Genomic DNA, 27,298 nt, shown 5'->3' on the forward strand with positions numbered 1-27,298 from the left:
GTGTGTGTGTGTGTGTGTGTGTGTGTGTGTGTGTGTGTGTGTGTGTGTGTGTGTGCCATTTCGGCTTCAAACTTATATGTATAATTCCCAGATAAATTGTATTTACAGAAGTTCAAAAAGTGGATTCTACTGGTATTCAGAAGCTTTTTCTTTGTTTTAAATCATTTGAATGATAATCTTAAATATCCTTAAAATATATCACGTTACTCTGATCCAACCTGACAAATTCAAAGGTAAGAAAATACTAGAATTTTTTTTCTAGGAATAAGAACGGAACTTATTTGTCACGTGACAAAAATCCAAAGGTACTCCCTCCCACCTTATCACAGTGTCCCACTTTCACGAATTCTTTCTGTCCCATTAAGAGGGGGAGAGAGAGAGAGAGAGAGAGAGAGAGAGAGAGAGAGAGTGATATCCTTCAGGAAAAGACAATTACATGAACTCCGAGCCCACTTCCAGAGACATAGTTTTTCAAAATATACAAATGCAAAGCCTGTTACATGTAAAAGACTTACAAAGATTTGTATCCGTTATTTGGTTCTGGAATTTAATTTTCACGTACTTACTACTGAAGTTGACAAACTCAAAACTTTTTATTATTGAAAAACGTACAGTGAATTAGTTCTGAAAGATAATTCATTATTTTATAAAGGAAATTTGGAAAGTCTGATCTCCATAGTGGAATCATTCAGATAGGTAGGATTGGGAAAATTTATTCATCGAATCTTGTCTGTTTTGAATTAGACAATAAATAAATAAATTCCCTAGCACCATCCTCCCAAAGAGCTCTTTTAGTTCTATCTTTTGGAAATCGGAGTGCAGCCAGTTCCACTCTTAGCCGCCACCAAATGCTAAACATATGGCTAGTCATGATTTTTTGAAACATTTCCATAATACTAATAACTGTATAAAATAGTGCGAGTTCTGCTGTCGAGTTTTCTGAGACGGGAGATTAAAATCCTAGTATCGGGGAGGCCTACTTGCCTGTTCCAAAGAGCAATAATTACTTGTGAAGTGCATCTATGTATGAATTTTTGGTTTTTAATTTTACGTATCTTATCGACCACAACATTATCATTGTAAATTCAAATTCGATTCAAACTGTTCGTTATAATTCTGCTCTGGTCAGCATTTAATGAATTTTGCTATTTAAGAGGTCAGTTTTCTAAAATTTATTAAAACATCTCACTGTTGATTTAAATCGGATTACTGAAATATCAAAGCGAATGATTTGATAGATTATACATTTATATCTTACAAATATAAATCAACTGTTTACAGAACAAATGCCGAAAACCGCTATAATTTCGTTGCTAGTATGATAATGAATGATGTAATCATGCAAAAATGGCATTGAGAAGAAAACCATTTAATTATTCCTCACGATCATATTCATACTTGTCTACTATCATTATTATTAAGATCTGTAGCTGTGAAGCAATTTCTGAATACCCATCATTTCCCAACCACTTACAATATATCTTTTAGATGCTCCTACAATAATTCTATTGTTCTGGATTCTTCCAAAAGTCTTATTTCAAAGAACACCAAAGACATCTTATCGATCACAAGTTCTGTATATTTTCCATAAAAGCTTTACACATTTATGAACCTTTCTTGAGTCCATTTATTTGAATTGTTCTCCTCTTGGGCTGGACAACCTGACACATGATAAAATCCAGCACAGACATTGGCACAATACTCATTATCCATTGGCGAATTTTATCAACAGGACCACCACATCGGTACACTAATTTTGGATCTTCATCGCAGACCGCATGTTCCAAACAATCTACCACTTCATACACTTGACGTCTGGCGTTCTTCAGAAGTGTGCACATTCTCTTTTTGAAGTCCTGAAAGTACTCTTGTCCATAAGCATCCCGAATTTGGTCCGGAGTTGATTTCCAAGATTTTTCCAGATGCCCCGAGAGCACATCAGAGGCCGAGATCTGTGTTCTAAAGTAAGAAATACTAAGCGTTAGAAAACGTAATTATTATACAGCACTTATCTTATGTAATATATCAACCACTATTGATTATATATACTGTACGCCCACAGATGCGAGACCCTTCGACACTGCGCATGTCACAAAAAGGAGAATCCATTCCGATAATAGGGTAATCAATCCGTCTTCTGGGAGGAGTTGTTTATTATTACACGTCGGAAAATTAACTTCTCTTTTATGATCATTGTAGTTTTTAAAGTGGTAGCTGTTTTGCTTGTATAAGAGTTTGGAAATTTTACGTATAAAGCACGTGATTTCGCGTGTTGGTGACCAATTCGTACAACCTTTATTTCTTTCACCCCTTCAGCATGAATTGACTATTCTTGGCAATCTGCCGGTCCTGGGTCTATGAACTGTAGGCGTACAATATGTGTGTGTGTGTGTGTGTGTGTGTGTGTGTGTGTGTGTGTGTGTGTGTGTGTGTGTGTGTGTGTGTGTGTGTGTGTGTGTGTGTGTGTGTGTGAATTATATATTTATATATATATAAATTTAAAATGAAAAATTAAAGCAACAAGTGGCGCCATAAGGAGCCTTTAAAAAATTTTTTTCTAACTCTGTTAAGAATATGTTAAACAACTTCTGAATCAAGGAAAGAGGGAAGGAGGCTTATGTACTTGTCTTTCCTGTTATAAGCTTGTGACATCTCACAGAGAAGAACGTTTAGTAGAAAATAGACATCTAATGTGTGTCATGAATAGGTCTCCTGAAGATACTCAGAAACAACAACCTGGGGTATGGAATTTTTCATTATCAAAAATTTAGTTGACTGAAATAATACAAATTAAAAGTACTTGAAAATAAGCTATAAAGAAAAGCATGTTGACGCCCCTTTTCTCCCCAGCTTGTATGGAAATGTATATGAAATAAAGAAAGTTGCTAACCTTTTTTATTCCCCAAAGAGTAGACGGAGCTACTCTTTGGGGAATGTGAGCCGAAATAATCAATAAATTAAAGCTTTTCAGCAGAGAGAGAGAGAGAGAGAGAGAGAGAGAGAGAGAAAGAGAGAGAGAGAGAGAGAAATGAACCAGCAGTGTGTGACCTGAATTCTCCGTCAACAGGAACAGGAAGACTGTACATATTTCGACGAAGCAAGCCGAAGACCTGTACATTTAATAGGATGATTCACACAAAATATAAATTAATATAACATCATTAGCGGTTTAAATCTTCACTAATTTAAATTAAAATAAACAAATTCCCTAACGCCATTTTATTTCCAAAAGGAGTAGGCAGAGATCTTTTAGCTTAACTGACTTTTGGAATTCAGTAAGGAGCCAGTGGCCACTCTTAGCTATCACGAAACGCTGAGTTTATGGCTAGAGATGAATTTTTAGACATAGAGGTGTGAATGCGGCAGACAACTGCTGCCATCTTGTGGTTCGAAACTTTATAGTGGTTGAATATATATTTTAAATATTCATCATGAATTTGCCATAATTCTCATGCAGTATTGATCTTCCCATTCAGGACTATGCAATAACCATGATAGATGCTGTTGAAAAACTGAGTGAATTATTATTATTATTATTATTATTATTATTATTATTATTATTATTATTATTATTATTATTATGTGACACCTCCAGGGAGTCCAAAGACTCATCAAGGGAGAGTATGCCAACAGCATCGAACAATTGATCCCCTTCCAACTACTAACCACGCTAATGAACTTCTTTCTTAAGGATTTAGAAGGAATCTTCCCAGAGAGGAGAATAAATGTGTATATTTCCCAATATTTAAACACATTCTTCAGCCGCGTGTGTAGCTGATAAAATCAACAATTTTTTTCTCCATAAAGAAATTAATTTTCTAAGCCGCCATTCTGCGGTTTAGAAAAAATTCGAAATAATCTGGATGTTAGAAATGTCCTGTATTTTGACCTTTACAAGACGGTCTTAATAGACTACAATACACTGGGTTTCATGGCCTTAGAAAGATGGTAAGACCTCCATTTTTTCTTCAGATGGATGTTTGTGAAAATCTTTAGAAGGAAGATCAATTCCCTCATCTGATGTGACACCACCACCACCTACTTGTTCATATATGCAAAAAACGTGCTTTGTTTATTCTCGACAGCAGGGTTTTCGGCTAAAAATTATCTAACTACCCAAGCCACTGCGCAGGTATTTAAAATTTTTATTGGGTGGAACTGTCATAAAAATAGCTTCAGTTGCCAGATAATAACATTGCTTCTCAAAAGGCAATTTTAAATGACAGTAGTGTGGTTCCCTTTCAGTCGTTTCCGACCGTAGGTGACTTCGCAGGCTTGCCCACAAAGTGCTCTTGGTGAGATTTTTACAGTGTAGTTCACCATTGCTTTCCCCAACTTCCCCAATTTTATCCGGGCTCGGGACCGGCATATGGCTGAGACGTATTCATGACTGTAATCCATGTGTGTATTCTCGGGGCCGGATTGCCTGTTCTGAGGGACGAAAAACCCGAGTTTCCTGAAGAAAAACCGTCTACCTCCGTATGAGACTCGCTAACTCACCTTTCGTCGAAAGAGACCAGATAAATATTCCTCACATCACTGACTGGAATCGAACCCAGGTCTTTCCGATCAAAGGGTTTCGTCTATAACGACTGAGCTACAGAGGCTTGGACAGTGGTGTACATTTCTTCAAATTCAGATCAAAACAGTTTGCTCTAAAGGACAAACTATTTGGAGTTGGTCAACTCATTCATTGTTTATTATAGTTTCTTATTGGAATTTTAATCATTCCTATGACTTTAAGCCTACAGTTTAATTTTTAATTTTCTATTAAAGAAATGGTAGTCATTATTTATCAGCTCTAAGATAAGCTTACACCGTCTGTCCAAAAAAAAAGAAACCGAACTTTTCTGAATAGAAGAAACCCGTGGCGCCACCTGTTCTATCTTTTTGTTGTCGAAAGCGGCAACCTTCATTAGTGTTGTGTCAACTGTTTATGAGATTTGTTTCATTAGAAGCCGAGTTATAGTGCCAAGAGTGACAGTGACGGTGTATGTTTTGTTTTATTTATTTGTTTCCTATACGGTTTGATCCTCATAAATATCACACTTATTTCAATCGATGCGTGATCATTTATGAGGATTAGTTACACTGGATAACTTGTGAACAGCAAACTCAGTGAGTAGCATTTTTGTTCTTAATAATATGAACAAAAATAAATGCACGTTTAAAGAGTAATGTTATGTTTCCTTTTTGGAAATCGCTATTATAGCAGAGGGGAAAATATAATCGGACGTCTATAAATAATCAGATTTACACGAAGTATCCAACAAATAATTGGGCTCTTTTTATCTACTCTGAGACAAGATAAAGCATAAATTCACTAGCATGCAGTGACATTACTTCCCTACCGGATGGTGCACTATCTCACTTCCGCCAGAATTATCATACGGTATTATAATGAGTGTCCTCTTTCGTAATAGAGTCCGTACCAGTACTGTTTAATAGCTGCGTTATCGGCAAGTTTACTTTCTAACAACATGCATTGTTAACGAATGAATGTTTCTGACATCCGGGGAACAGCAGCGAAGTTTGTGTAGCGAAAAAAGCCAATTCAAGATTTTATACTTGTCTGAAGATGAAATTGAGAAGTAACGAAGTATTCGTATCTTACTTGTAAAGAGAAGGTTCGATGGTCGATACTTTGATTCCCCATTTCTTCATCTCTCTTCGTAAGCCATCCGCATACGACAGAAGAGCGTGTTTCGTCATGGAGTACGTCACGAATCCGGGATACGTAAAGTGACCTGAAAGGAAGGAGGCCATTTGTAGAATAATTAGTCATCGACAATATCTGACGCATTTGTTTAGACTGCTAAAAGAAAAATAAAGTCATTTTGTTTCTTTTAGAAGGCATCTTAAAGCTAATATTTTATTTCATTATTTTCATGGAATATAATTTTACATATACAATGCAATCACCACTATTTTATCTTTGCTAAATAATGTTCGTTTTAATAATGCAGCAATCTTCTGAGTTGCCTTAATCGCGTCTGCAGCATGTCCCTTAAATTTGAAATTTCGATCCACTTAACTCCACGATCCTGTGCTTCCTCGACTTCTTCCAGTATACGTCCATGTATAGAGTATGCAGTATCTCATCTGCAATTCCCAAAATTCAAAACGTTACATTTAGCAACATCAAACTGGCATTCCCTTTCACCTGTCCATACTTCCAGCTTATTCAGATCCTCCCAAAGAGCCACTATCAGCACTACTCTCAATAACCTTCCCCAGCTTCACGTCATCCACAAACAACTGAATATCTCCTCGAATTTCAGTGAAAAGGCTGTGGGACGATGAAATTTCGCCACGAGTCTTAAGGGAAGGCGCTAAAGAACTAACACAGCTCCCTTGACTTGGTTGTTTAAGGAAAGCCTTGCTTATTATCTAAACTCATACGTTGCAGCTTAAATATCAGTTTATGTAGTACCCTATCAACTGCCTTAGCAAAATCTAAAAAAAAAAAAAAAAATACAGTGTATGCATTTCCCTTATTAACCACTCTTGATACTTTATCATGAAAGTTAACGAGATTACTGAAACAAGAACACCCCTTAAAAAATCCCTTAATAAACTGGTCAGATAATATTATTTTCATCTGACCAGTTTTGTATACGCGCTCTTATAAATTTTTCTAATGCCTACACAACCACAGAAGTGACACAAACTGGTCTATAATTTGATGCCTCCATTCCCCCACCACTCTCATGCAGTAGCACTATCTTACCCTCCTTCCACTCCACAGGGACTCGTTGCAAGCCTTTCATTAATCAGCCAAGTCAAGGGAATTGTTACTTCTTTAGCGCATTCCCTTAAAACTCGTGGAGAAATTTCATCTAGCCCCTCAGCCTTGCTGACATCCAGAGTACCTATTACTGTAAATACATCTACTTCACTTACTTCTAATCCGTCAACCTTCTCCATCCCCTTTGGCATAAGTCTCATCTCCCCTAGAATGAAACACTCTGATACGGTATTATATGCCTATAATCATCTTTCATGAAGTAACTCGTACAATAATTATCGTATTTTAATTAATCTGTATTAATAAATTAACACATTTTACGACCAAAGTCGTGTTAGGATATGCAAAAAAGATTAATGCATAAAAACTAATGCGTCACGTTATTTTAATTAATTAAGTGTAAGACTAATCACATTTGTCCTTTATATTTAAAAAAAATGTTTGGGCTTCTCGTTTCTCGAAACATTTGACTAAATAGCACCTTTTTTTCTCTTAAAAATTCAAAACTGTCTTTAGCTCAGTGAGCATAGTTACAATGATAATTAATCAGTTACCGTTTTATTACCACCAGATACCAGTTACCATTTTATTAAATAATATCGGTATTATTAATATTATTTCTACTAATCCGTTTCTGTTATACTAGTTATAGTATTACTGATAGTATTTTATTAAATAATCATCACTAATATATAATATTAGCAATAACAATACCAGAATTCAGAAACATTTAATAATACACTATAAAAATTCAAGAACAGGTTGATTGGATGTGATATTCTATGACAGACAGCACTTTTTTGAAGGAGGCCAGATCTTCTTTGTGCAATTTGCTTTCTATAATAGCGAGAGTGGAGTTGGATAACGAAATGGCTACACTATGATAAACTTCTTTAGCTTATCATAGTTCAGCTGTACTTGTTAAAGGGGTACATCGAAGATGTATTAGACAGGATACTGCACTGAAATTTATTGTGCAGAATGGAGCAAATGAGGATGGATATTAAACTGGTAACATGGATAAAAGGATAGTGACGGAAAGATATAGTGGAGCGGGTGTACGATGGAGCAGAGTCAAGAGAAAGGTAGATTACCAGGGCATGTTGCAAAACTCTGTTCGTGGTCCCCCCTGTGTTTAATTTATACTTTCATGATATTGGAGATGATATGAAGAGTAACATCCTTTTGTTTGCAGATGAAGTCACATTGGAGAGGGCAATAGGGTAACTTGAATAAAACGACGCATGACGAATAAATTGATAGATGATTTAAAGGATGACTTGAATCTCTGGGATCATTAATCTCTGGGATTAATGATCCCAGGGATTTAGGATGATAGTAGATAAGAAAATGAGCTTTACATGACATTATTCAAAACAGGACAAAATAGTACATTGAATCACTTCTACTCCGAAAAACATGCTGACACGTAGGGACAAGGAAGTTGTTATCTCTTTATAGGGTTCTATACTTTTATATCTGGACGAGGGTATTCAGATTTGGTCATTTAGATTTCTTGGGGAAGGGAAAGTGATGCAGAAGATTCGGAGGCGAATGGCTGCAAAATGGGGACGTGTATGTGGCATGCTCCCTATGAGGATGGATTGAATGTTTGCAGTTACAAAAATGTAGTTGATACGAGAAAAAGAGAGAATGTGGTAGAAACAGTGGCGCACCCAAAGGGGAGAAGGGACCTGCCCCCCCCCCAAAGAAAAAGGAAAAAAAACACCGGAAAATTTTCCAAAATTCTTTTCCTAATTAAAATTCATTTTTTTTATTTATGTTGTGTCGTGCTTCTATTTCTATACTACTCGTGAATTAACGATCACTGCAGATGCTCAGTCATAGGTCGTATGCGATGCGTAGTGTGTATTCTCAAATCGTTTACTCAACTCCCCCTCCCCTCAACATTATATCCTGAGTGCGCTACTGGATAGAAGGGATATAATTGCTGAATGTTTTGTACAGTATAGTGGCAGAGGAAATTTATGAATACTTAATAGGAGCGGAAAGAGCAAGAAATCACTTTTGGAAGTTGAATAAAGGCTTGGTTAGCACAGTTTTCAGACCTAGATATTTTTTATTTGAGCGTGCTGAATGAATGGATGGGTTGCCAGAGGTGTTCTGTGATTGCACCTCCTGTGAATGAGTTTAAAGATAGGTGAAATAGATATGGTGTAAATATTAGAGTGGTCCTTCCATGATGCATCTTGATGCTATAAAGGCGCCTGTTAATAAAGATAATATTAATGATGTTTATAAAAATAGTCATGCTTCTGTAGTTCATTACGCCTCACTTTTTTTTATTAGTGAACGCTTCTCGCAAACAAATTCCTTCATTCATTATAGTTGGGCTGATGAAGGACTATCGATGCGCAATATATAGCATATAGAGCCCACAGTCGTTGGCTCTATTCTCCTTTGGTGTAGCCTGTAAATGAGACTCGGGCGTATATAACGAGTGTTGAAGTCAAAAATGCATATCTCGTCGAGTTGGAGAAAATGCCGACTAGACCTCTACGAGGTGCCTTGCATTGCTTATTGAACGCCTAAAGGCTTGCTTCCATTTTTGGTCTTCAGATTAAGGGCTTTAGCTTCAATCCCCCGCTCTTCTCATATGTCGTTCTGACGATACCTTTCAAGGACAGTCAGTCCTTGATACCCTTCAAGGACAAGTCAAGGATTCAGTTCTCCCCATTTGAGGGTACTGAAGTAAAACCGTTCCGCAGGTCAGCCACTAAATCGTAACAGAACCGGATAGCAACAAATCCAGAGACTTCCCGATCAGGTGGTGATAAATCCTGTTGTCACTTACTCTGTCATTTCGTGCCTGAAAGAAGTCCAAGTATGATGGTAAGCAGAGGAAATCGTTGAGGCTACCCGTAGATAGAAGACTGGTTTCCTCTGTGTGGGCGGTGAATTTTCGAGTTCCTTATCTCCCATTGAGTGATCTCTTGTGTTATTTATCTCTTATTCTCCACATGCGATGAAGGATAGCTTAACGAAACCGTTTTAATGAGGATCCCAAAAATAAAAATAAAAATGATAAAAACACAATCAAACACAAGAAACTTACAAAGATTAATAATTCTTTCACAAAAAAAAAGAAGTTTCCATGACCATTTTACAAAAATACGCAGCCTTAGGCAATATAAACGTAGTAAACCATCACCACTACCAGTAATCCAAAGTAGAATTATTATTCCTAAAAATGAAGCTCAACTGGCGACGATCTCAATAATCACTGTCCATCGTAGCTGTTGATGACTGAAATAATTAGTGTTCACCTCAGTTCCCAAAACTACACCTTACACATTTCTCACAAAATCGGAAGTTGTGCATCATTCAGAACTGATATTTCATGTCAGAGAATGCTAAACCTCGAATATTCCTGCTGTTTGATCCCCTGTGATTCAACACACACACACACACACACACACACACACACACACACACACACACACACACACACACACACACACACACACACACACACACACACACACACACACACACACACACACACACAGAGAGAGAGAGAGAGAGAGAACTTTTGCTTTATTTCATTCTGCATTATTGAGATTGTTTCCAGTCTCAATAATGAAACCGAATAGTCAGTCTGTACAACAAAAATGTACTAAGAATTTAAATGTCTCTATAGTTCATTCGGTAAAGACGATAGATCTTTGGTTGGAAAAAATCTGGGTTCGAATCTCTTTCAAGAAGCAACAAATCTGGATGAGTTTTTCATCTAAAACAATCATCTGGTTCATACGGGGATGCCAGGGTTTCTTCGTCTCAGAATGCGGAATTTCCTCTTGCAAAACAAGAAGACGACTGGATAAAGAACACGTACAGTTAACTGATGAACATGCTCTAATATACATTGCATGGCCGCTTTATTAGGAACATCTCCCTATTTAGGAAAATGGAGAGGTGTTTCTAATAAAGTGGCCACTCAGCGTATTTTTCTTGCACTATGAAAGTGTAATACAGTTCGTTGAAACAAGGGTGTCTCATATAATCTTAAAATGGAAATTTAAATATGCTTCCCGTGCTAATTTTCTCACAATACTTCAATGAAATAGCACATTCCTTGTAAAATGTTTCATTAACATTAATGAAATCCAAACTTGCCATTGACGTCTAGTTTCCTGTGAACTTAGTCATTCTTACACGACAACATGTGTCATATGGTGTTTCTTATCAAAAACGATGATGAATGTTCTTTTATGTTGATTATTTATTTTTGTCTTTATCCGGTGTTCATCGTTTGTATTCAGGGAGTCTGACTGACGTAAAAATCCATTCAAGAAAAAGACGAAAAAAAAAAGGAACTGTTTTTAGGAAAACATAAAACAGCTTGACGAACCTTTTTTTTCTTTGGGCTTTCCGCTTGTTTGGAGGACCATTTGCCGAATTTATTTGCGGCGAATTAATCGTTAAATTTTTGTTTAATACTGGAAATATGGAGTTGAAAGAGCATCTGTCGATGCATATCTATGGATTTATTAGACCATTCTGAATTTTCCAGTAGGTGAATGCTGACTGACTGGTTTTATCAGTGAAGTAGGTTATCGTTACATAAAAATATACTAATATTTCTTTGTTCATTGTTTACAGAAATTACAGCTGGATGGGTCTTCAAAATTCACGGTAATATTCAAATTTGTTCCGTTGATCTTTTCTATAATTTCAATGATTTCGTATTGTTCTTTGTTTTGATTATTCAGTGATTTATTTTCGCCATTTTAGTGTCTGGCTAATGTCCACCAGGTGGTGCAGCAAAGGAAAATGGGTCAAGGACTAGAATTTATGTTTCATTATTAATTGTTTGTTTCTTTCTAATCTTTATCGTTTTTAAAAAACAACGAGGCTATGTCAATATTTAGATATCTACTTGCAGATAGGTGGAAGTAGATGAAGGAAATGTTTGTACAACGAAAAGCGTTCATGATATCAAATAAAAAAAGGTTTAATGAGAAATCTTTTCCAGGGGAATATGCGCTTTACTTATTGGAAGTTTATGAATTGAAGTGAGGAGAAAAAGCAGTTTCTACTCCTCAGGTAGAGACATCGACCCATTTCGCGATATCCCTTTCGATGTAGTCCCCTATGTTACTGTTGAAAACATTTGTGGAAGTCCCATGTTACTATAGCCTACGCATTTTCTTATTCGTGGCGGTTACCATATCTTATTCTTTTTAGTATCAACTTAAATATCGCAGAGAATAAAAATGGTGAGAGACCTGAGGAGTAAAGGAATATTGAGCAACATCCGTTCTGTTTTTGGCCGGAATTTCTGCAATAACAAAGCAGCGTGCGCAGGAGCATTGTAATGGTGGAGAAACTAACCTTCAGTGCTCTATTTCTTTGATCATACGCAAAATTCAGCATCATCAGCCGATTATTTCATTCTTAAAACTAGAAAACCTACCAAATGTTTAAGTTATTCTGCTTTTATGAGTGATCTTGGTTGAAATCATTTAGAATCGTGATAGTTTCACTTCAAAGATAAGTACGATTAGATTTTCAGAGAAAATTTTATATCAGATTTCGTGAATGACAATATTATTTGTGATGGGATTTGTGAGAAATGTTAAAATTGGCGATTTCATCTATATTTATCTGATCAGCTTCCAAGCAGCTTTAACCAGAATTGTCTGAAGCAACTGTGGCCTTCTCGATATTATTTGAAAAAAGAATCGCGTCTGCTGCAAGTGGTTTCCAGAAAAACTACTCCATTTCTCTGTTTGTATGGAGCAGTACACATCTGTACATTTGATAAGCACATCACTCAAGCCTTCGGGGTAGTAACAGTTTAAATGTCAACTTCGGTAGGTCAAAGCGCCGTTATGCTATTTAATACACCAACACACGCACATCTAGAAAGGCCATACCAGCTTCCACTGAAATCGAATATATGGGAGGTGCAATGCTCATAACAAAAACACGCATTACTAGAAAGTAAGCAGCTGTGTTCGTGTATGAGGGGATCATTGTAAAGTAGATGCACAACGTAAAACATGGTGGTACTCCTTGCTTTTCGCACTTCGCCCTTTGTTAGGGACAAATAACTTCATAAAATAAACTAATCTATCATATCATATCAAACAATGAAGAATACACATCAGTACACATCATATCACACAGAACATTTATTACAGAAAGCTATACGTCCACATTCAGTCATTTTAGTTTTAGGTTAACTCACCTGCAACGCTAGATACGACCACCACTCGGCCTCTATGTGCACGCAGAAGAGGTAGAAATGCCTTGGTCACCCTAATAGTGCCAAAAACGTTGACGTCAAAAATATATTCGATTGTTGGCATGCTGCACCATTCCACTTCAGAAAATATTGCGACCCCAGCGTTGCTCACTACGGCCCACAACTCTGAAAGGAAAACAGTCAAATGAAGATGAGCAATTAAAAGCAAACTCAAAATACAATTAATGCATTTTTTTGTGTGTTTTTGAAATAATGTTCCCAAATGTAGTGGCACACTACAGCATGAGCATCTGATAGGCAAATAATATCGATGAGATCAGCAGCGCACGTGCGAAGGGAAATCTTGCACTTCATTCTTTACACTAAATGCTACCAGGAGCAAATCACGAGCGAGTTAGAACATGGATTCAGTTTTGCAGTGCGATTAGAACTGAAAGATGAAGGTAAGAAACTTTATGCGTTAGTGTAGGGCAAGAGGAAATAAATGTCAAAACTGAGCGCTAGCTCATTGCATGCGTTTAGAGAAGAGACTTAAGAGTGGCCACTTAGATCAAAACAAAATAGTCCTTACTTCCTTCAGAATATCCACGAGAGTGCAGACCAACAGGCTAGATTATGGTACTCTAAGCATTGCACCGGAAGAATTCCGCGGACGAATTTTGCAGTCCACAGACTTATTTTAAACAAACTTAGTCTTCTAATAAATTTAGTTTAATCTTTTATCCAAGTGTAAGCAAACAAATTTGCGCCTGAAGTATCTTCAGGACTGAAGCAACTCGTGGTAAAGGTGGACCAAGCTCTCATCACTCCTTGTCTTAGTATCTCCCATAATGCGAAGCACATCTCCTTGCGGACATGCGTAATACTATGCATCATACATGGATTATGCATTATGCATTATGGGTAGTGGCCCTTCCCTTAATGCATAGTAATACATGCTCGCAAGGAGATGTGGTTTGCATTATGGGAGATACTAAGACAAGGAGTGATGAGAGCTCGGTCCACCCTTACCACGAGTTGCCTCAGTTCAGAAAATACTTCAGGCGCAAACTTTGTTTGCTTACACTTAGATAAAGGATTAAACTAAATTTATTATAATCTAACCAAGTAGGAAAAAAATTCCAGCAAAAAACTTAGTGTTCGTCAATGGCTGCAGTAGTGTTGAACATATCGCAAAGCACAGAACCTGTATTTTGGAATAGAAAAATATTCTCTGGGACAATAAAGCACGCTATTCATCATTTACACAAACAGAACAACGTAACGACATATAATGTCCTATTCTAGATGCTCTTTGAGTGCCCGCATAAAATGTCCTATTCTAGATGCTCTCAGTGGCCGCATAAAACTACTCATATTATATTTTCGGTAAAGCATTCAATGGAGCTAACACATCCTCTGGAAGGAACACATTGACTGTTTTGCCAACCCGGTTGCCCGAAAGAATAGAACTTCCGCTGTCCTACTAACAGCTTATGGATTCAAATTCTGCTGTAGTTATGGATGTAGAAGAATGTCTTTAGAGGAATTTCACCTACTTTCTGGTGTGAGTCCACCACCACCGAACTGAAATGGTTATTAAAAAGGATCGGAATATGATTTCCAGATTTTATAACCCATAGCCGGCCGATAGTATTTTGGTACTGCGGACCAGGTATGGGTTAGATATCTGGTTAGATAATCTTCAAACCATGTAGGATTCACAAAATAAATAAATAAATTACAGATTGTTTTATTTTACTTACTAAACCAGCTTGCATAAGTTTAGTTCTGATACTTACCTCTTGTGTCTAGTGTTGCTTCGACTTCCTTAACTGCTGCCAGTACTTCTTCATCTTTGGTGACATCGATCGACAGTACGTGTAACCTTTCCGAGCAAGAATTTTTCAGCTTCTTCGCTCCATCACCATCTGGACACAGACAACCTGCATAAACCCAAAATCCTTGCTCGTCTAGGCGACGGGCCAACTCATGACCAAAACCAGAATCGCAACCTATGGGAAAATGGGAAAGTAGAAATTGAAAATCCTGGAAAATGGGCTTATTATCCAAAAGTCTATCAATATCAGTCTAGAAGGGACAGATTGCAGAATGACTATTTTTACAAGGTAAGATATTGACTCTCACTCTCTCTCTCTCTCTCTCTCTCTAGTTAGGTGAATATTTGATAAGGCTCCAGAAATTCACGCTATCCATATGTAATTTATCTGCCAATTTCCATTACATCTTCTATTTTCGTACATGAAGCGCACGATTTTCATCAGTGGAAGAAGTCAAAATGGCAAAGCTGGAAACTGTATTTTAGAAATTTCAGAAAAGTGGCATCTTGCCGCTCGTACTACTGTATTATAACAATCAATCAAACATAGCGATTAATGGTGTCGTTCTGATAGCTATTGGGCCATAATATTCAGTGAGCTGTAGAACTGAACAGCAGATGGCGTTGGTGTGGATGATGATGCTAGTTGCAGTTCTCTATAGTTGGTGAATTAAGTGGTGGAGACAGAGAGTTGTAATGTGCCCTCCCTCGATGAGTCTTTGGACCCCTTGGAGCTGTCACGTAATAATAATTGCTAAAGAATAGGAGCAGCCAGAGGTGCTAAGAGAAACACCAGCAATGCCGAATTACTCATATTTATATAATTGTTGTCATTGGAGACATTTTCTCTGTTATACGAAAACGTCGCAAATACCATCAAATGACTGCAAGGAATGCATAAAATAGAAATGATCCGAGACAATGAGAAACAATGTTTCCCAAATAGCTTTCTTTGTAGTGGTGATGTTATCATTATAACAGAAAACGATACAAAAATCTTTTTTGCTGAGGTATTGAAGATAGTTTATTTACTGTCATTTCAAGAGTAGAATTTTGTGTTGTTACTAATCTTTTTGCTACTGAAATGTTCAGATTGAAACTACAGTTGAGATAAATCATCTAACGTGTTTTTATTCCCCAAAGGAATGAAGCGGAACTGGTTATCTTTTAGCACTAACTGACTTTCAGAGATAGGAGGGAGCCAGCCTGATCTTCGAACTCTCACTACGATAAAAGATATAATATAAGAGATCACTTACGAGGCTAGAGAAAGTCGAGGAAAACAACAACTACCGCCATTCATTGTTCAAACCGCAACACTTGTATTGTTATCTGTAATAGTATGAGTTATACGGTAGAGTTTATATATATATATATAAACAGTGGTGATACCATACTGAAATGGAAGCGCAGGGATTCAACTGCAAGTGCTACACGTAGGGGATGACCCACCACATTCACCGAATGCGACCATAGGGCACTACGAAGGAGATAATATGTAAAATCTGGCATTCGTAGGCCTACTGCACATTGGATGCGGTGTTCCGAGCTGATGGAACAACGCATTCAATGTGTCAGGTGTGGAACAATAATCTGCACAAGAACATTCAGAACCGAGATTCACAACATGGGTGTCCATGGTAGGACCGCAATATGCAAGTCCCACATTACCCGAACCAAAATGTAGCTTGTCTTCAGTGGTTCAAAGAGTGTGTACAGTGGGATGTGGAAGCTTGGAAAGCATGTTATGTAGTGAAGAATCGCGCTAAACATCTACCGAGCTGTGTGGGTTTGGCGGATGCCTGGTGAACGTCTCTTACCAGAGTGCATATCCCGAACCCGAACTATGAAATTCGGAGGAGGCGGTGTGATGTTATGATCCTATTTTTCCTCGGACTTCTGTTTGTGGTGCAATGACCACTGAACTCCGAGAGGTATCTGAACATTCTGGGCAATGCTTCCTATTTTGTGCCTTTCTACGGAACTGACCAATGTCTCTTTCAGCAAGACAATGTGGATGTCATTACAATTGACTGGTCTTCACAGAGACCCTATCTCCAGCGTATTGAACATCTGTGGGATGAACTGGACCGTCGGGTGAGGTCAAGGGACGTCAGCCAGAAAACAGTCCAGGACCTCATTAAAGCCTACAGGAAGAATGGTCCAAAATTCCCATTGAACGCTATCGTATGCTTGTGGAAAGTATGCCCCGTAGGAATTGCTTAAGTCATCACACCGAAAGGAGGTCCTAGATCTTATTAAGATGGACGTCATTGCTGTTTGTTCCTCACACTATGTTGTCCGCTGACTTGTTTCCAAGCAGTGTATAAGTTTCCGAGAGGACGAAACCCTAAGTGTCGTGCCAAAGAATGACTAATTCGGGAACCGGTCGAAGAAATCCCGAAAAGTTTGGCTAGTCGGAGACCAGAATCTATGAGACGGTATTATTTTGGGGGATGGAAATAAATAGCCATTTCCACAAGGTTACGCTCGCACCTTCAAACCAAGATTGTTCAACAAATTTTATCAAAGAACCTAAATGCAGATTTCATAAAACAGTTCATCATCCAGAAGAAATTCATTAAAGGCTACAGGAAGATAGACAATACTAATTTAGCAATGTAACAAGTCTTGCGTATTTCGCAAAACACTTTAAAGTTACCTGCAATGCTGCCATGTATTAGAAAATCAGCAAGACTACATTTGAGAACTACCTGCTATTTAAATAGCAAAAATATATTCTGCCAAACATAAAACAGCGCTAAACTATCAGGCAATTTTCTAATTACGGTGATAACTGATTTGTAGCTAAGTAAATAGATAAACGAAAAAAAAATTAAGAAAATCTCTAAACAAAGAAACGGTGTCTTCGTATTTTATAATATCACAGTGATAATGTAGAGGAAAATATGGGATATTAAGTATATGGATTTTATGGACAATTACTATTTAAATTCGTATACTGAATATTCCATATTTTCCTTTACATTATCATTGTAATATTAATCAGAATTTTATAGCATATCTTAGTTGATATGCTAGAGAGAGAGAGAGAGAGAGAGAGAGACAAAGACTTGATGGGAAATCTGAAAACGAAATTAATTTTAATACTGGATTTAGATTTATGTTTATGGTTTCCATTGGAACCATTTTTAGTCCAACATTTTGTTTACACATACTGTATATTAATGATAAGGTATTTCATTTTGTGAATCTCACCCACCAAAGGTTGTATACTTATTGTACATTATTATGGTGATATGCTAAGAGTGAAATAATTCGGAAACCCAGAATTAGAAACTAAACATGGAACTTTTAATCGCTTCATGCTTCCAGGAAGCAGGGGGTTGGGACTTTACCAGGTGTGGTCTCCAATAAGCGGGATAGTTGTTCACAATATTTGTTGCCATATACGTAAATACAAAACTTCCCTTATTCGAAAGGAAAGTAAGGGCAGGGAATGGCAAACTTCCTCCACGTCACTTGCCGGTCTGGTTGGCCAAGCAGATAATGTACTCCCTTCTCCAACTAACAGTCTCTCCGAGCTCAATCCCTTGCTAAAAGCATGGGTGTTAGTAAATATCTTTATGTAGCAGATGAATTTCATTACCTGATGTGAGACATCATCTGCTTATCGGAGGCCAGAAGCGTGACATTCGTATTAGGCATGGACTATTACGATTTGAAACCGCGACCGCCTCGGGGGTAAGGTGGTTAGCCCTATGCCTCCCAGTGTGTTCTATGTCTGTAGATGCATGTGTTCACGGGGCTGGTTTGCTTGTTTTTTTTGGGGAACGAATAATCCGAGTTTCCGGATGAAAAAACCCGCCTATGATACTGGCTAACTCACCTTTAGTCGAAAGAGACCAGATAAAAGTTCCTCACGTCTTGGAGGGGAATCGAGACCATTGGGTTCTAACCAAAGGGCTTCGTCTATATCGACTGAGCTATAGAGACTCCATTTGGTTATATATATAAATCAGTTTTCATTAAAACGTCAAAATCGGGTGCAAGAAAGGAAAGCGTGTATAGCATGCGTCATAACAAAAACAGGGATGCCCAAGAGCAAAATATCCTTAATTGTGTCTTATACAGCCGTTAAAAATAAAAGTGTTGTACTTCAATAAATAAATATTTAAGATTTTATCAAAAAATAGAAAATTACTATAAAACGGATGCAATTTTCATGTTCTTTTATTTCTTCAGGATGGACCACGGGTTAGGTAAGCTGAGAACCCTTCTCTCATATCAAACTTGGTTTTATTGTCATCAGTAAGCGAGGCGGTGGTATTATGCGGGCTATAAAATTCATCCACCACCTTTTCTTTTATTTAAATCTTTTATATATTTTTATATATTTTATTTGTCTATATTCTCACCCGATGACTCTAAAACCATCGAGGCCATGGGCTCAGCTTCCTTGATTGCTAAAGATGGAGATCCTCTGTTCCCCAATTTCCAAAAGTTAGGGTTAAAAGAGCTCCACTTACTCTCTCTCTCTCTCTCTCTCTCTTTCTCTCTCTTTTAGAAATAAAATAATAAGGAATAAAAATAATAAAATTTATAATTTTTGGGAGATAAAAAAGTACATAAAAAGTAGATATAAATTAAGAAATGAAGTATTACAAAATATACCATTTTTGCTCAATAACTGGAAAATAGATATGACACATTTTTATCATAATCTATTTTCCATAAATAAATTATGGAAAAATAATGTCAGGATAATAATAATAAAATAAAAAATAGAATCATGAGGTCGGAAAGCTGGTGGGCTTACGGATTTCCACAACAATATGTTTTCCCTACGCTTCTGTTAGTATTCAGGCATTAGCGAAATCAGATATACGAAAACATTGGCGCCATTGGAATCGTTATCGGAATAGTAAATGACAGAAAACAGAAAGATATTCTGTAGCGTCCAGCCACCACCCCCTGCTTCTTCTGTTTTTTTTTTTTTTTTTTTGAAAGGTTCTGTTCCAATGTCATTGTCCCTGAAACGTATTCATTGTAGCATCATGTTACGCTCTTGCAATCCTATTAATCTCTTTTTTGTGTATCCATTTGGCGCCAGTCACATTTTTGGCAGTCAGTTGGAACGATGTGAAGTGCACTTAGCACATTTGCTGCTCGGATTAATTTTCGCTACAAGTGGAACCATAACCTCATTTTCCTTTAAAGAGTAACCTATAGTGGAAAAGGCGGGGAAGATTACAAAATCTGCTTTTTTTATTCGTCTGCAAATGAATTCGTTGTATTCGTAGCAGGAAGTTGAGTACACAGCAATTAGAAATGAATTGAATAGTGGCTACACCAGATGGCCAAATAACATAAAATAATTAAAAGCACTTTAATGGGGGAAAAAATCTCACCAAACATGGCCACATTTTTAGGATTAACGCCGCAGCCTTCCAGCAAAAATTTCTCATAAAAATGCTACCTAATATCCCTGTCGATGGCTTTATATTACGAAACGAATTTTTTTTAATTCTTTGTTTTTTATTTATGGTTTGAAATTTTGAAAAGTAAAATTTAAGTGACTTTTTACGAAATTAGTTTTCCTAACATACCTGTTTACCACCGTATTTTTTTTTTTTTTTTTTACAAATATTTTTATTGTCTTTACATTCACGTCATGAATGCTTTTATCTTTTGCTGTCACTGATTAACAAACTCTCCCATGTTACTTTGCGTAAAATGACATATCGCATTATTTAATTTATTTACAACCCTTTGTCATTTTTCATTCCGATCTCCTACTAATTTCGGTACAAACAAGTACCAAACAAGTACTTGACATTTACAATCTTATCATTTACATTATTGTTATTATCATATAATGTATTAAACATTAGTTTAAAGAGATGTTGAGCAACGAGCAGTAGGCAATACCTTTAATTTTTGGCTTTATTCCAACTGATAATTCCTTCTGAATGTAATCTATCAAGTCTGTTCAGGTGAGCGATACAATACGCCTGGTGGTGAATTATTGAAATGTGTAAGATAATGGAAAATTGAATTTAAATAAATATTAAAAACATTTGTTTGTTTTCTAAACTTAAATAATGCCTTATAGTAAAAGAGTCTTTCACTCTATATTAAAATGTTAATAAACCATTTGGAAATAATAAATCACGAGGGAAGAAAATAGATTAAATAAAGACGGATGTTGAAATGAGTTCAAGAAGTGATTCAGTTGATTTTCTTTGGACTTCGTGCACTGAGTATGCTAAGTATATGGAAATAACAATAAATGAAAATAAATAACATGGGTTTTGGTGCCAGATGGCGCACAAATCTACTTTTCTTGAGGACACTTTTTTATGGAACGAAGTGCATTTGAGGGAAATAAATAAATAATAATAATAAAATACATACTTTGAATTTTATTTTATTTTTATTTTTTTTGTTACAAAAACTCATCACTTGTTTTTCCATTTTCCTGGAAAACAATCTGATCAGAAACCATTAAATCTTGATCAGATATCGTAATTCACAGACTGGTCTTTGAACTTTGATATCGTATTATATTCTTCTAAAACTACTCAGAGTCACGATTTCATCTAAATTCCTAAGAAGTGACTACAGTACTAAAGAAATGAAATACTAGCTACACTGACCAGTAATATAACCCAAATTTTACGCTCTTTGATACCGAATTAATTGCTGTAAGCAAAATATTTCAATAAATATACAATTAATTCGATGTAAAGCAGACATGATCTTAGAACATGTTAGAGAACTATCATAATTAAATTATGGCATGTATCAAGGTACAGGCAAATTTATTATTCATTTGTCAAATCAGTGCATATTTTATTTTTGAACAGAAAAAAAATAAGGCAGAAGAAAAATTACCAATAATTTGAACGAAGGTGGAATAACAATAATAATACTAATAATAAACGTGAAGTCGACATTTCTGCTTGTTGTGAGAACACCGCTGCCTGTTATAAGACTTTTGCCATGAACTGGTGTCAGGCAAATTGGTATTCCAAACAGGTTATTAGATTTAAAAAGAAATCAAAAATAGGGAATGACGAAATGGAAAACAGTGGTGTAACAGGAAAAGAAAAGTTGTGGGATTTACGGTCCAATGGGACAATAGAACTAATGTTCATTTTAATATGATCAAAATAACTGAAAGTTGATAGCATGAGATTTTAAAAATACTTCACATCTGCGATAAACTGATAAAGACATCCTTCTTTCAGAGCAGTCAATATTTGCATTTATTGTGGTGAATACTTTATCAGAATGATACCTTGTGGTTTGACAGATGAAGATAAATTGGTGTCAGAAAAGTCATTGTCATGTAGTGAGATGAATCCTATCTGGCTATAAACAAAAAACGTACAGATTACAGATACTTCATAGAAAACTGCCATAAATCCAACGAACCTAATTTTATTTAGGTTAGTTTTTTATTCTATTATGGGGATTAAAGAATTTTCTAACCCAGTTGGTAACGACGATGTCCTTTGGTTGTAAAGATCTGGGTTCAAATCCCGTTTATGTGTGGAACATTTATAAAAACTTTTTGAACTGAAGGTGAGTTAGCTGTACTCAAGTCGCAGGTTTTACTTGTAACACATGCAGTTCATGGACTTATGATTCACTACTTCATCCAAGATTTCGGAAGCCAAGGATACTGCCAGTCATGGGCCTTAAAACGGGCGAAAAACAGAAGAAGAAGATGGTGGAAAGTAAAGCAAACCGCATTTCTTTGATTCGTATACCATTAAAAAATTAATGCAGGAAGTTCCTGTAGCATTTAATTTGTATGACTTACTCATAATTTTTTTTCTAAATTCTAAAAGGAAAGTGTTGAAATCGTAGTGTTTTTACTTTCACCGGAAGTATTTATTGGGAAGAATTTCTACCGGAAGTAGTGTCACACCACGGAAAGTAAAAAGGAAATGAAAACAAATGGTTTGCCCATTTCGTATTATGAACATCCTGCAGTTTCATCGCATCCATCAGGATACCCTAAAAGATACCCCGCAACATTCACTATTGTCTAATTGTTCTTGTCTGCTCAGACTAGTTACACAATTCTGCCCTTTCGGAGACTGGTTTTTGTACAAATCAATGCGCTTCTCTGCGAAATCCAGTTCAAGCGGAAGCCATTATATAATTATCTGGGTGTAGTTCCTTGATAATTCCTCTGGGAATTGTTCCCCGCTGGGCAAGCTTAATCTGTATGGCAAAGTATTCGGAATAATGAGCTGGTTACAAATAATATCCGTTCTTTTGTGATAATTATTAAAATTGGAAATTCCAGCTTCTGTAACTGGAGCTTAATTAGAGATGCGCTGGCATTTTATCAGTTACTCTGTTATTTAAAGATTGGTGCGAAGTGTACACAGAAAAAAAAAAAAAGTGAAATTGTATCTGAGAAAACACTTTTCAAGACTCACCTACCTTTTCTTTTTAAGGAAGCTGCCGATACAACATGAAATAGAAAAAGGAACTCTCTACGTTTGTTAGTGCTGACAAAGATATATCATTTGAGATCATGGTCTGGTTGCTTCAATTTTCATCAGATTTTTTATTCGAGTCCTCAACATTGCTGGAAATAATTGCATACTTTTCTTTTTTTTGTTGTTATTGAAATCAGCACGTGAGTTGAGTTGTATGTAAATATGTAAATAGCCGATATGTTTTACTTCTATTAGTTGGGCATGTTTTCTTTTTTTTTTTTTTTTTTGGCTATATTGCTTTGTTTTGCGCGAGGAAAACCATGCCAACTCCAAGGGAGCCAGACTAACTCATCTTATTGAAAGGATTCGACGTTATTGTCCGTGTTATTTAGATTTGCGGCCAGAGGAAGAAGCTATGAAACCGGTGTATTATGTCAGTTAATCCAAGAATTGCGCTATTTATTCATTATCGGTTTACCTGTTTTGTGGGATGAAAAGCCTGCCTGCCACTTCTGCATGAAAATACCTTATAAAAGATCTTCGCTTCCAATGCAGGATTTGAACTGGAGTCTTTCTGTCCAAGGGTATCATGGTTAAACTGAGCTACTCTGGAAGTACCAAGAACTTCGATATGTTCTTTTAAAGTTTTTTGTCCAAAATTCGATACTCACCCAAACTGTCGATTTAATTTTCGTTTTGATTTGTATAAAATAAAATCAAAACAAATTTTCTGTTTATAGTATATTGTGGTATTTTAATAGCTGTTGAGACATTTTAATTCTATTTTATTCTCTTGAAATATGTTTTGAATGTTATTCTAGTTAGAAACATATTGCTACTGTTATAAAGGGGATAACTGTTCTGATTAAAATTGACAACTGTTAATAGCATTTACATTTTTAATATTAACACATTTTGCTATTCTGTTTATAATTTTATTATAGATAATAATAATAGATATTTTAAAAGCTGGCACAGTCGGAGATTTTTAATTCACAAGTACAGTTGTTTAATGTTTTGCATTATTTTCAGTTTGAAATTGGAGTAGGCGAATGAAGGACGCTTGAAATATGAGTATTTACTCATTCCTTTATAAAAAATATCGCGAGGCTTTCTGCTGGTTCTAGACAGAAATAAGATGCAGATTAACAAAGGATACGTGAGGCATGTAACTTAGTCCGATGTTTCTCAACGTTGTACACAACATTAGTCAAATATTGAAGAAAGTAATATTTGCTAAGTAGTCAGTAAAACATTTGGAAAAAATGCACGTAATCATAATCATCGACTGCTTTGTTAGGCATTCTTTACCAGTTAATCTAAGAACAGTGCTCAAAGTCAAACTATATACTATAGTCAAACGGGAAATAAATATACTTACCAATTTTATGTATGCATGTGAGTGAGATTTATATGTAGCAGCCCGTTTAGAAAAAGAAGAATTCAATTGTTGGATGTTTACATTTATGTTTAACTAGACAAAAATATTTCTTAGAATTTGCACTGCCCCCTTGTGTCGAATCTGTAGCTGCTATCTTTTGGCTGCTTCTATTTGCTCATCAGTATTCAAGTGCCGTGTAAATGAAGATAGTTCTTTACAAATTCAGTAATCGACACTGCGGAGTTTATTTACTGTAGTGTATTTTTATAAATTAATTGAAACTGGATATTAAGATTTTTATTGTTTTAAGGTGAGTCATATAATGTTTTTCAAAGTACAGTATTCTGAGGATTTTTGCTTGCTCCACACACAAAAAACATATTTTTTTTACTAGAATCAGCATTAATATACAGTAAGCATTATTATAGAAGAAATAGTTTGATCGCAGGCCCGAAGAGATACAAATAATATGACCCTTACTCAGAATAGCGGGAAGGTTTCTCCAAACGTTATTACTATTATTATTATACGAATATCTCCACAGAGTTAGAGGTCTCATCGCAGGAGATCCACACAATAAATTCACGAAGGGCGATATATTTTTCACTTTTTTTCACGAAACTAAAATAGCTCATCCGACTAGGTTGGTGATCAGTTGTAATTATAGAATTATATCAGAGATTATACAAAGGAAAAACTTCTCAGGACACAGATTTCTGACGACGAAAAATTGTGTACGTTTATTAATAGGAGAAATTCATGATGACACACAGAGGAAATGAGAGATATATAGTTAATATAGGTTAAAATGGCAGAGTAAAATTATATTATTATTATTATACATTTTATTTCTGATTCCAATTAGTTCTTCATTTAAAAAAAAAAGGTTGTATAATAGACTTTAAATATAGGTATGATCGTAATAAGTTTTATTTATTTAAGAAATTTATTTAACTTTAGTACTTAATTATTCCTCTAGATTTACACACTAGCCCATTATTTTTAATAATCTTATCACTCTTAGGTCATTTTATTTTTATTCTCATTTCACACGGCATTTAATGTGAACCCAATTTTAAACTCTAAGAGTGGTAAGACACGATTCTGATTAAAATATCGAGCTTAGTACGGCATTGATTATTTTTTCACAGTACCTGTTATTAGAACTGCCTTATTCTGTGGGTTGACGGGACGTCTCGGCAAATAATTCCTGACCCATCGAGCCAGCACGTAAGAGATATAGATGATAATAATTAACCACCCGCTGTCGGACACTGCGGCCTGTAGAGAAGGTAGGATCCGACACAGGTGCAACATCGTCCAGAGAAAAGCTGCGAACAGGACAGTGATGAGGAGCATGTTGATTTTCTTGGATCTTCTCTTCAATTGAGATATATGGTCAAAGTGGGAAGGTGCAGCCCTTCTCAGCGCGTGCGCAGAGATTCACGTGATGAGTAGAAATCTAATCAAAAAGTGTGATCTCATTGACTGGCTCGCTGTTGTAGAAATAAGTCAACACGGGTGATGGACAGGTGAAACTCGCAGTGGAAAGATGTTTTCCTGCGTATGAGTAGCTGACGCATGTTGATCAGGAACTAGCTGACGTCACTATCCATTCAGCTACTTCCGTCACGATTAGGGACTGTTTTGGCGGTGCTGTAATGTCCTTGGACATTCAAAAGCACGACCTTTTCAGTACAGTCATAAGCACCTGTTTGGTGGTGCCCGTATGATCGCGTTCTTAGTGTCTTCAGGAATGCGAGTGTAAGAACTTCCTACTTCTGCTCCCCCCAAGTATGCGCATACACGTACGAATCCGCGCGGTACCTATCACCACTTACGACTTGCTTCTCGCTTTTGCGATAACATTGTTAGTAAGTCAGCAAACACGCTGAATTTCTGCACTTGACAATACTTTCGTGACGTTGAGTTCATTGTGGCGCCATCTTTTAGGACGCGAGAATAACTTATATGAGTTGTGTTCCTTAGCTTCTGAAGTTGCGTGGAATACTCAATAGGTAAGCGCTGCTTCTAGATGGCGGGGAGACATAGGCGTATATAATTTAAAAAAGTGAAAAATTTGTTAATTTATAATAATAATAATAAAAATTTCTTATAAAGCCTAATCAGTATTTGTCAAGTTGTTCCCGCAATACTATATTTTTTCGATCTTTATGATTCTCCCCACACAATGAAGTGCGAAGAGCACCAGAAATGAAATCTGGAACCATTCCATTGATAGGTTCACGACCTGCCTTATTCTGTGGGTTGACGGGACGTCTCGGTAAATAATTCCTGATCCATCGAGCCAGCACGTAAGAGATATGGATGATAATAATTAGCAATCCACTGTCAGACACTGCGGCCTGTAGTGTCCAATTAGGTGTCCACCATCATATGAGGTGACACCTAATATGATGTCCCCTTAAACTAGTTCCAGAGTGAAGTGATAATTATTAGAAAAGAAATTTCAGTTTGTGCGTGTGTGTGTGTGTGTGTGTGTGTGTGTGTGTGTGTGTGTGTGTGTGTGTGTGTGTGTGTGTGTGTGTGCGTGCGTGTGAGAGAGAGAGAGAGAGAGAGAGAGAGAGGAATTCGGCTGAAAAATAAAAAGACATCTATAGGGGAATTACAGCAGGAAATCTCCTGATTTTCCTGCGCCTCCCTAATTACTGGTAATAATACTTTAAGAATAATT

At 36.4% G+C, this 27,298-nt stretch overlaps 1 protein-coding gene across 1 annotated transcript; it reads right to left on the minus strand.

Moving 5' to 3' along the window:
• Positions 1 to 1,353: 1,353 nt before the first annotated feature.
• On the minus strand, positions 1,354 to 26,422 carry LOC150107929 (17-beta-hydroxysteroid dehydrogenase type 6-like). Its single transcript, XM_090415453.1, has 5 exons — positions 25,758 to 26,422; positions 14,762 to 14,974; positions 12,963 to 13,145; positions 5,615 to 5,747; positions 1,354 to 1,959 (listed from the first exon to the last, which is right to left on the minus strand). Exons 1-5 carry the CDS (start codon positions 25,960 to 25,962, stop codon positions 1,605 to 1,607), a joined length of 1,089 nt encoding a protein of 362 aa, XP_090271579.1. The 5' UTR covers positions 25,963 to 26,422; the 3' UTR covers positions 1,354 to 1,604.
• Between the last annotated feature and the right edge of the window lie 876 nt (positions 26,423 to 27,298).

This window comes from Typopeltis vanoorti, chromosome 3, assembly GCF_054136105.1.
Source record: "Typopeltis vanoorti isolate ZY-2024b chromosome 3, IOZ_Tvanoo_1.0, whole genome shotgun sequence".
Classification (NCBI taxonomy): domain Eukaryota; kingdom Metazoa; phylum Arthropoda; class Arachnida; order Uropygi; family Thelyphonidae; genus Typopeltis; species Typopeltis vanoorti.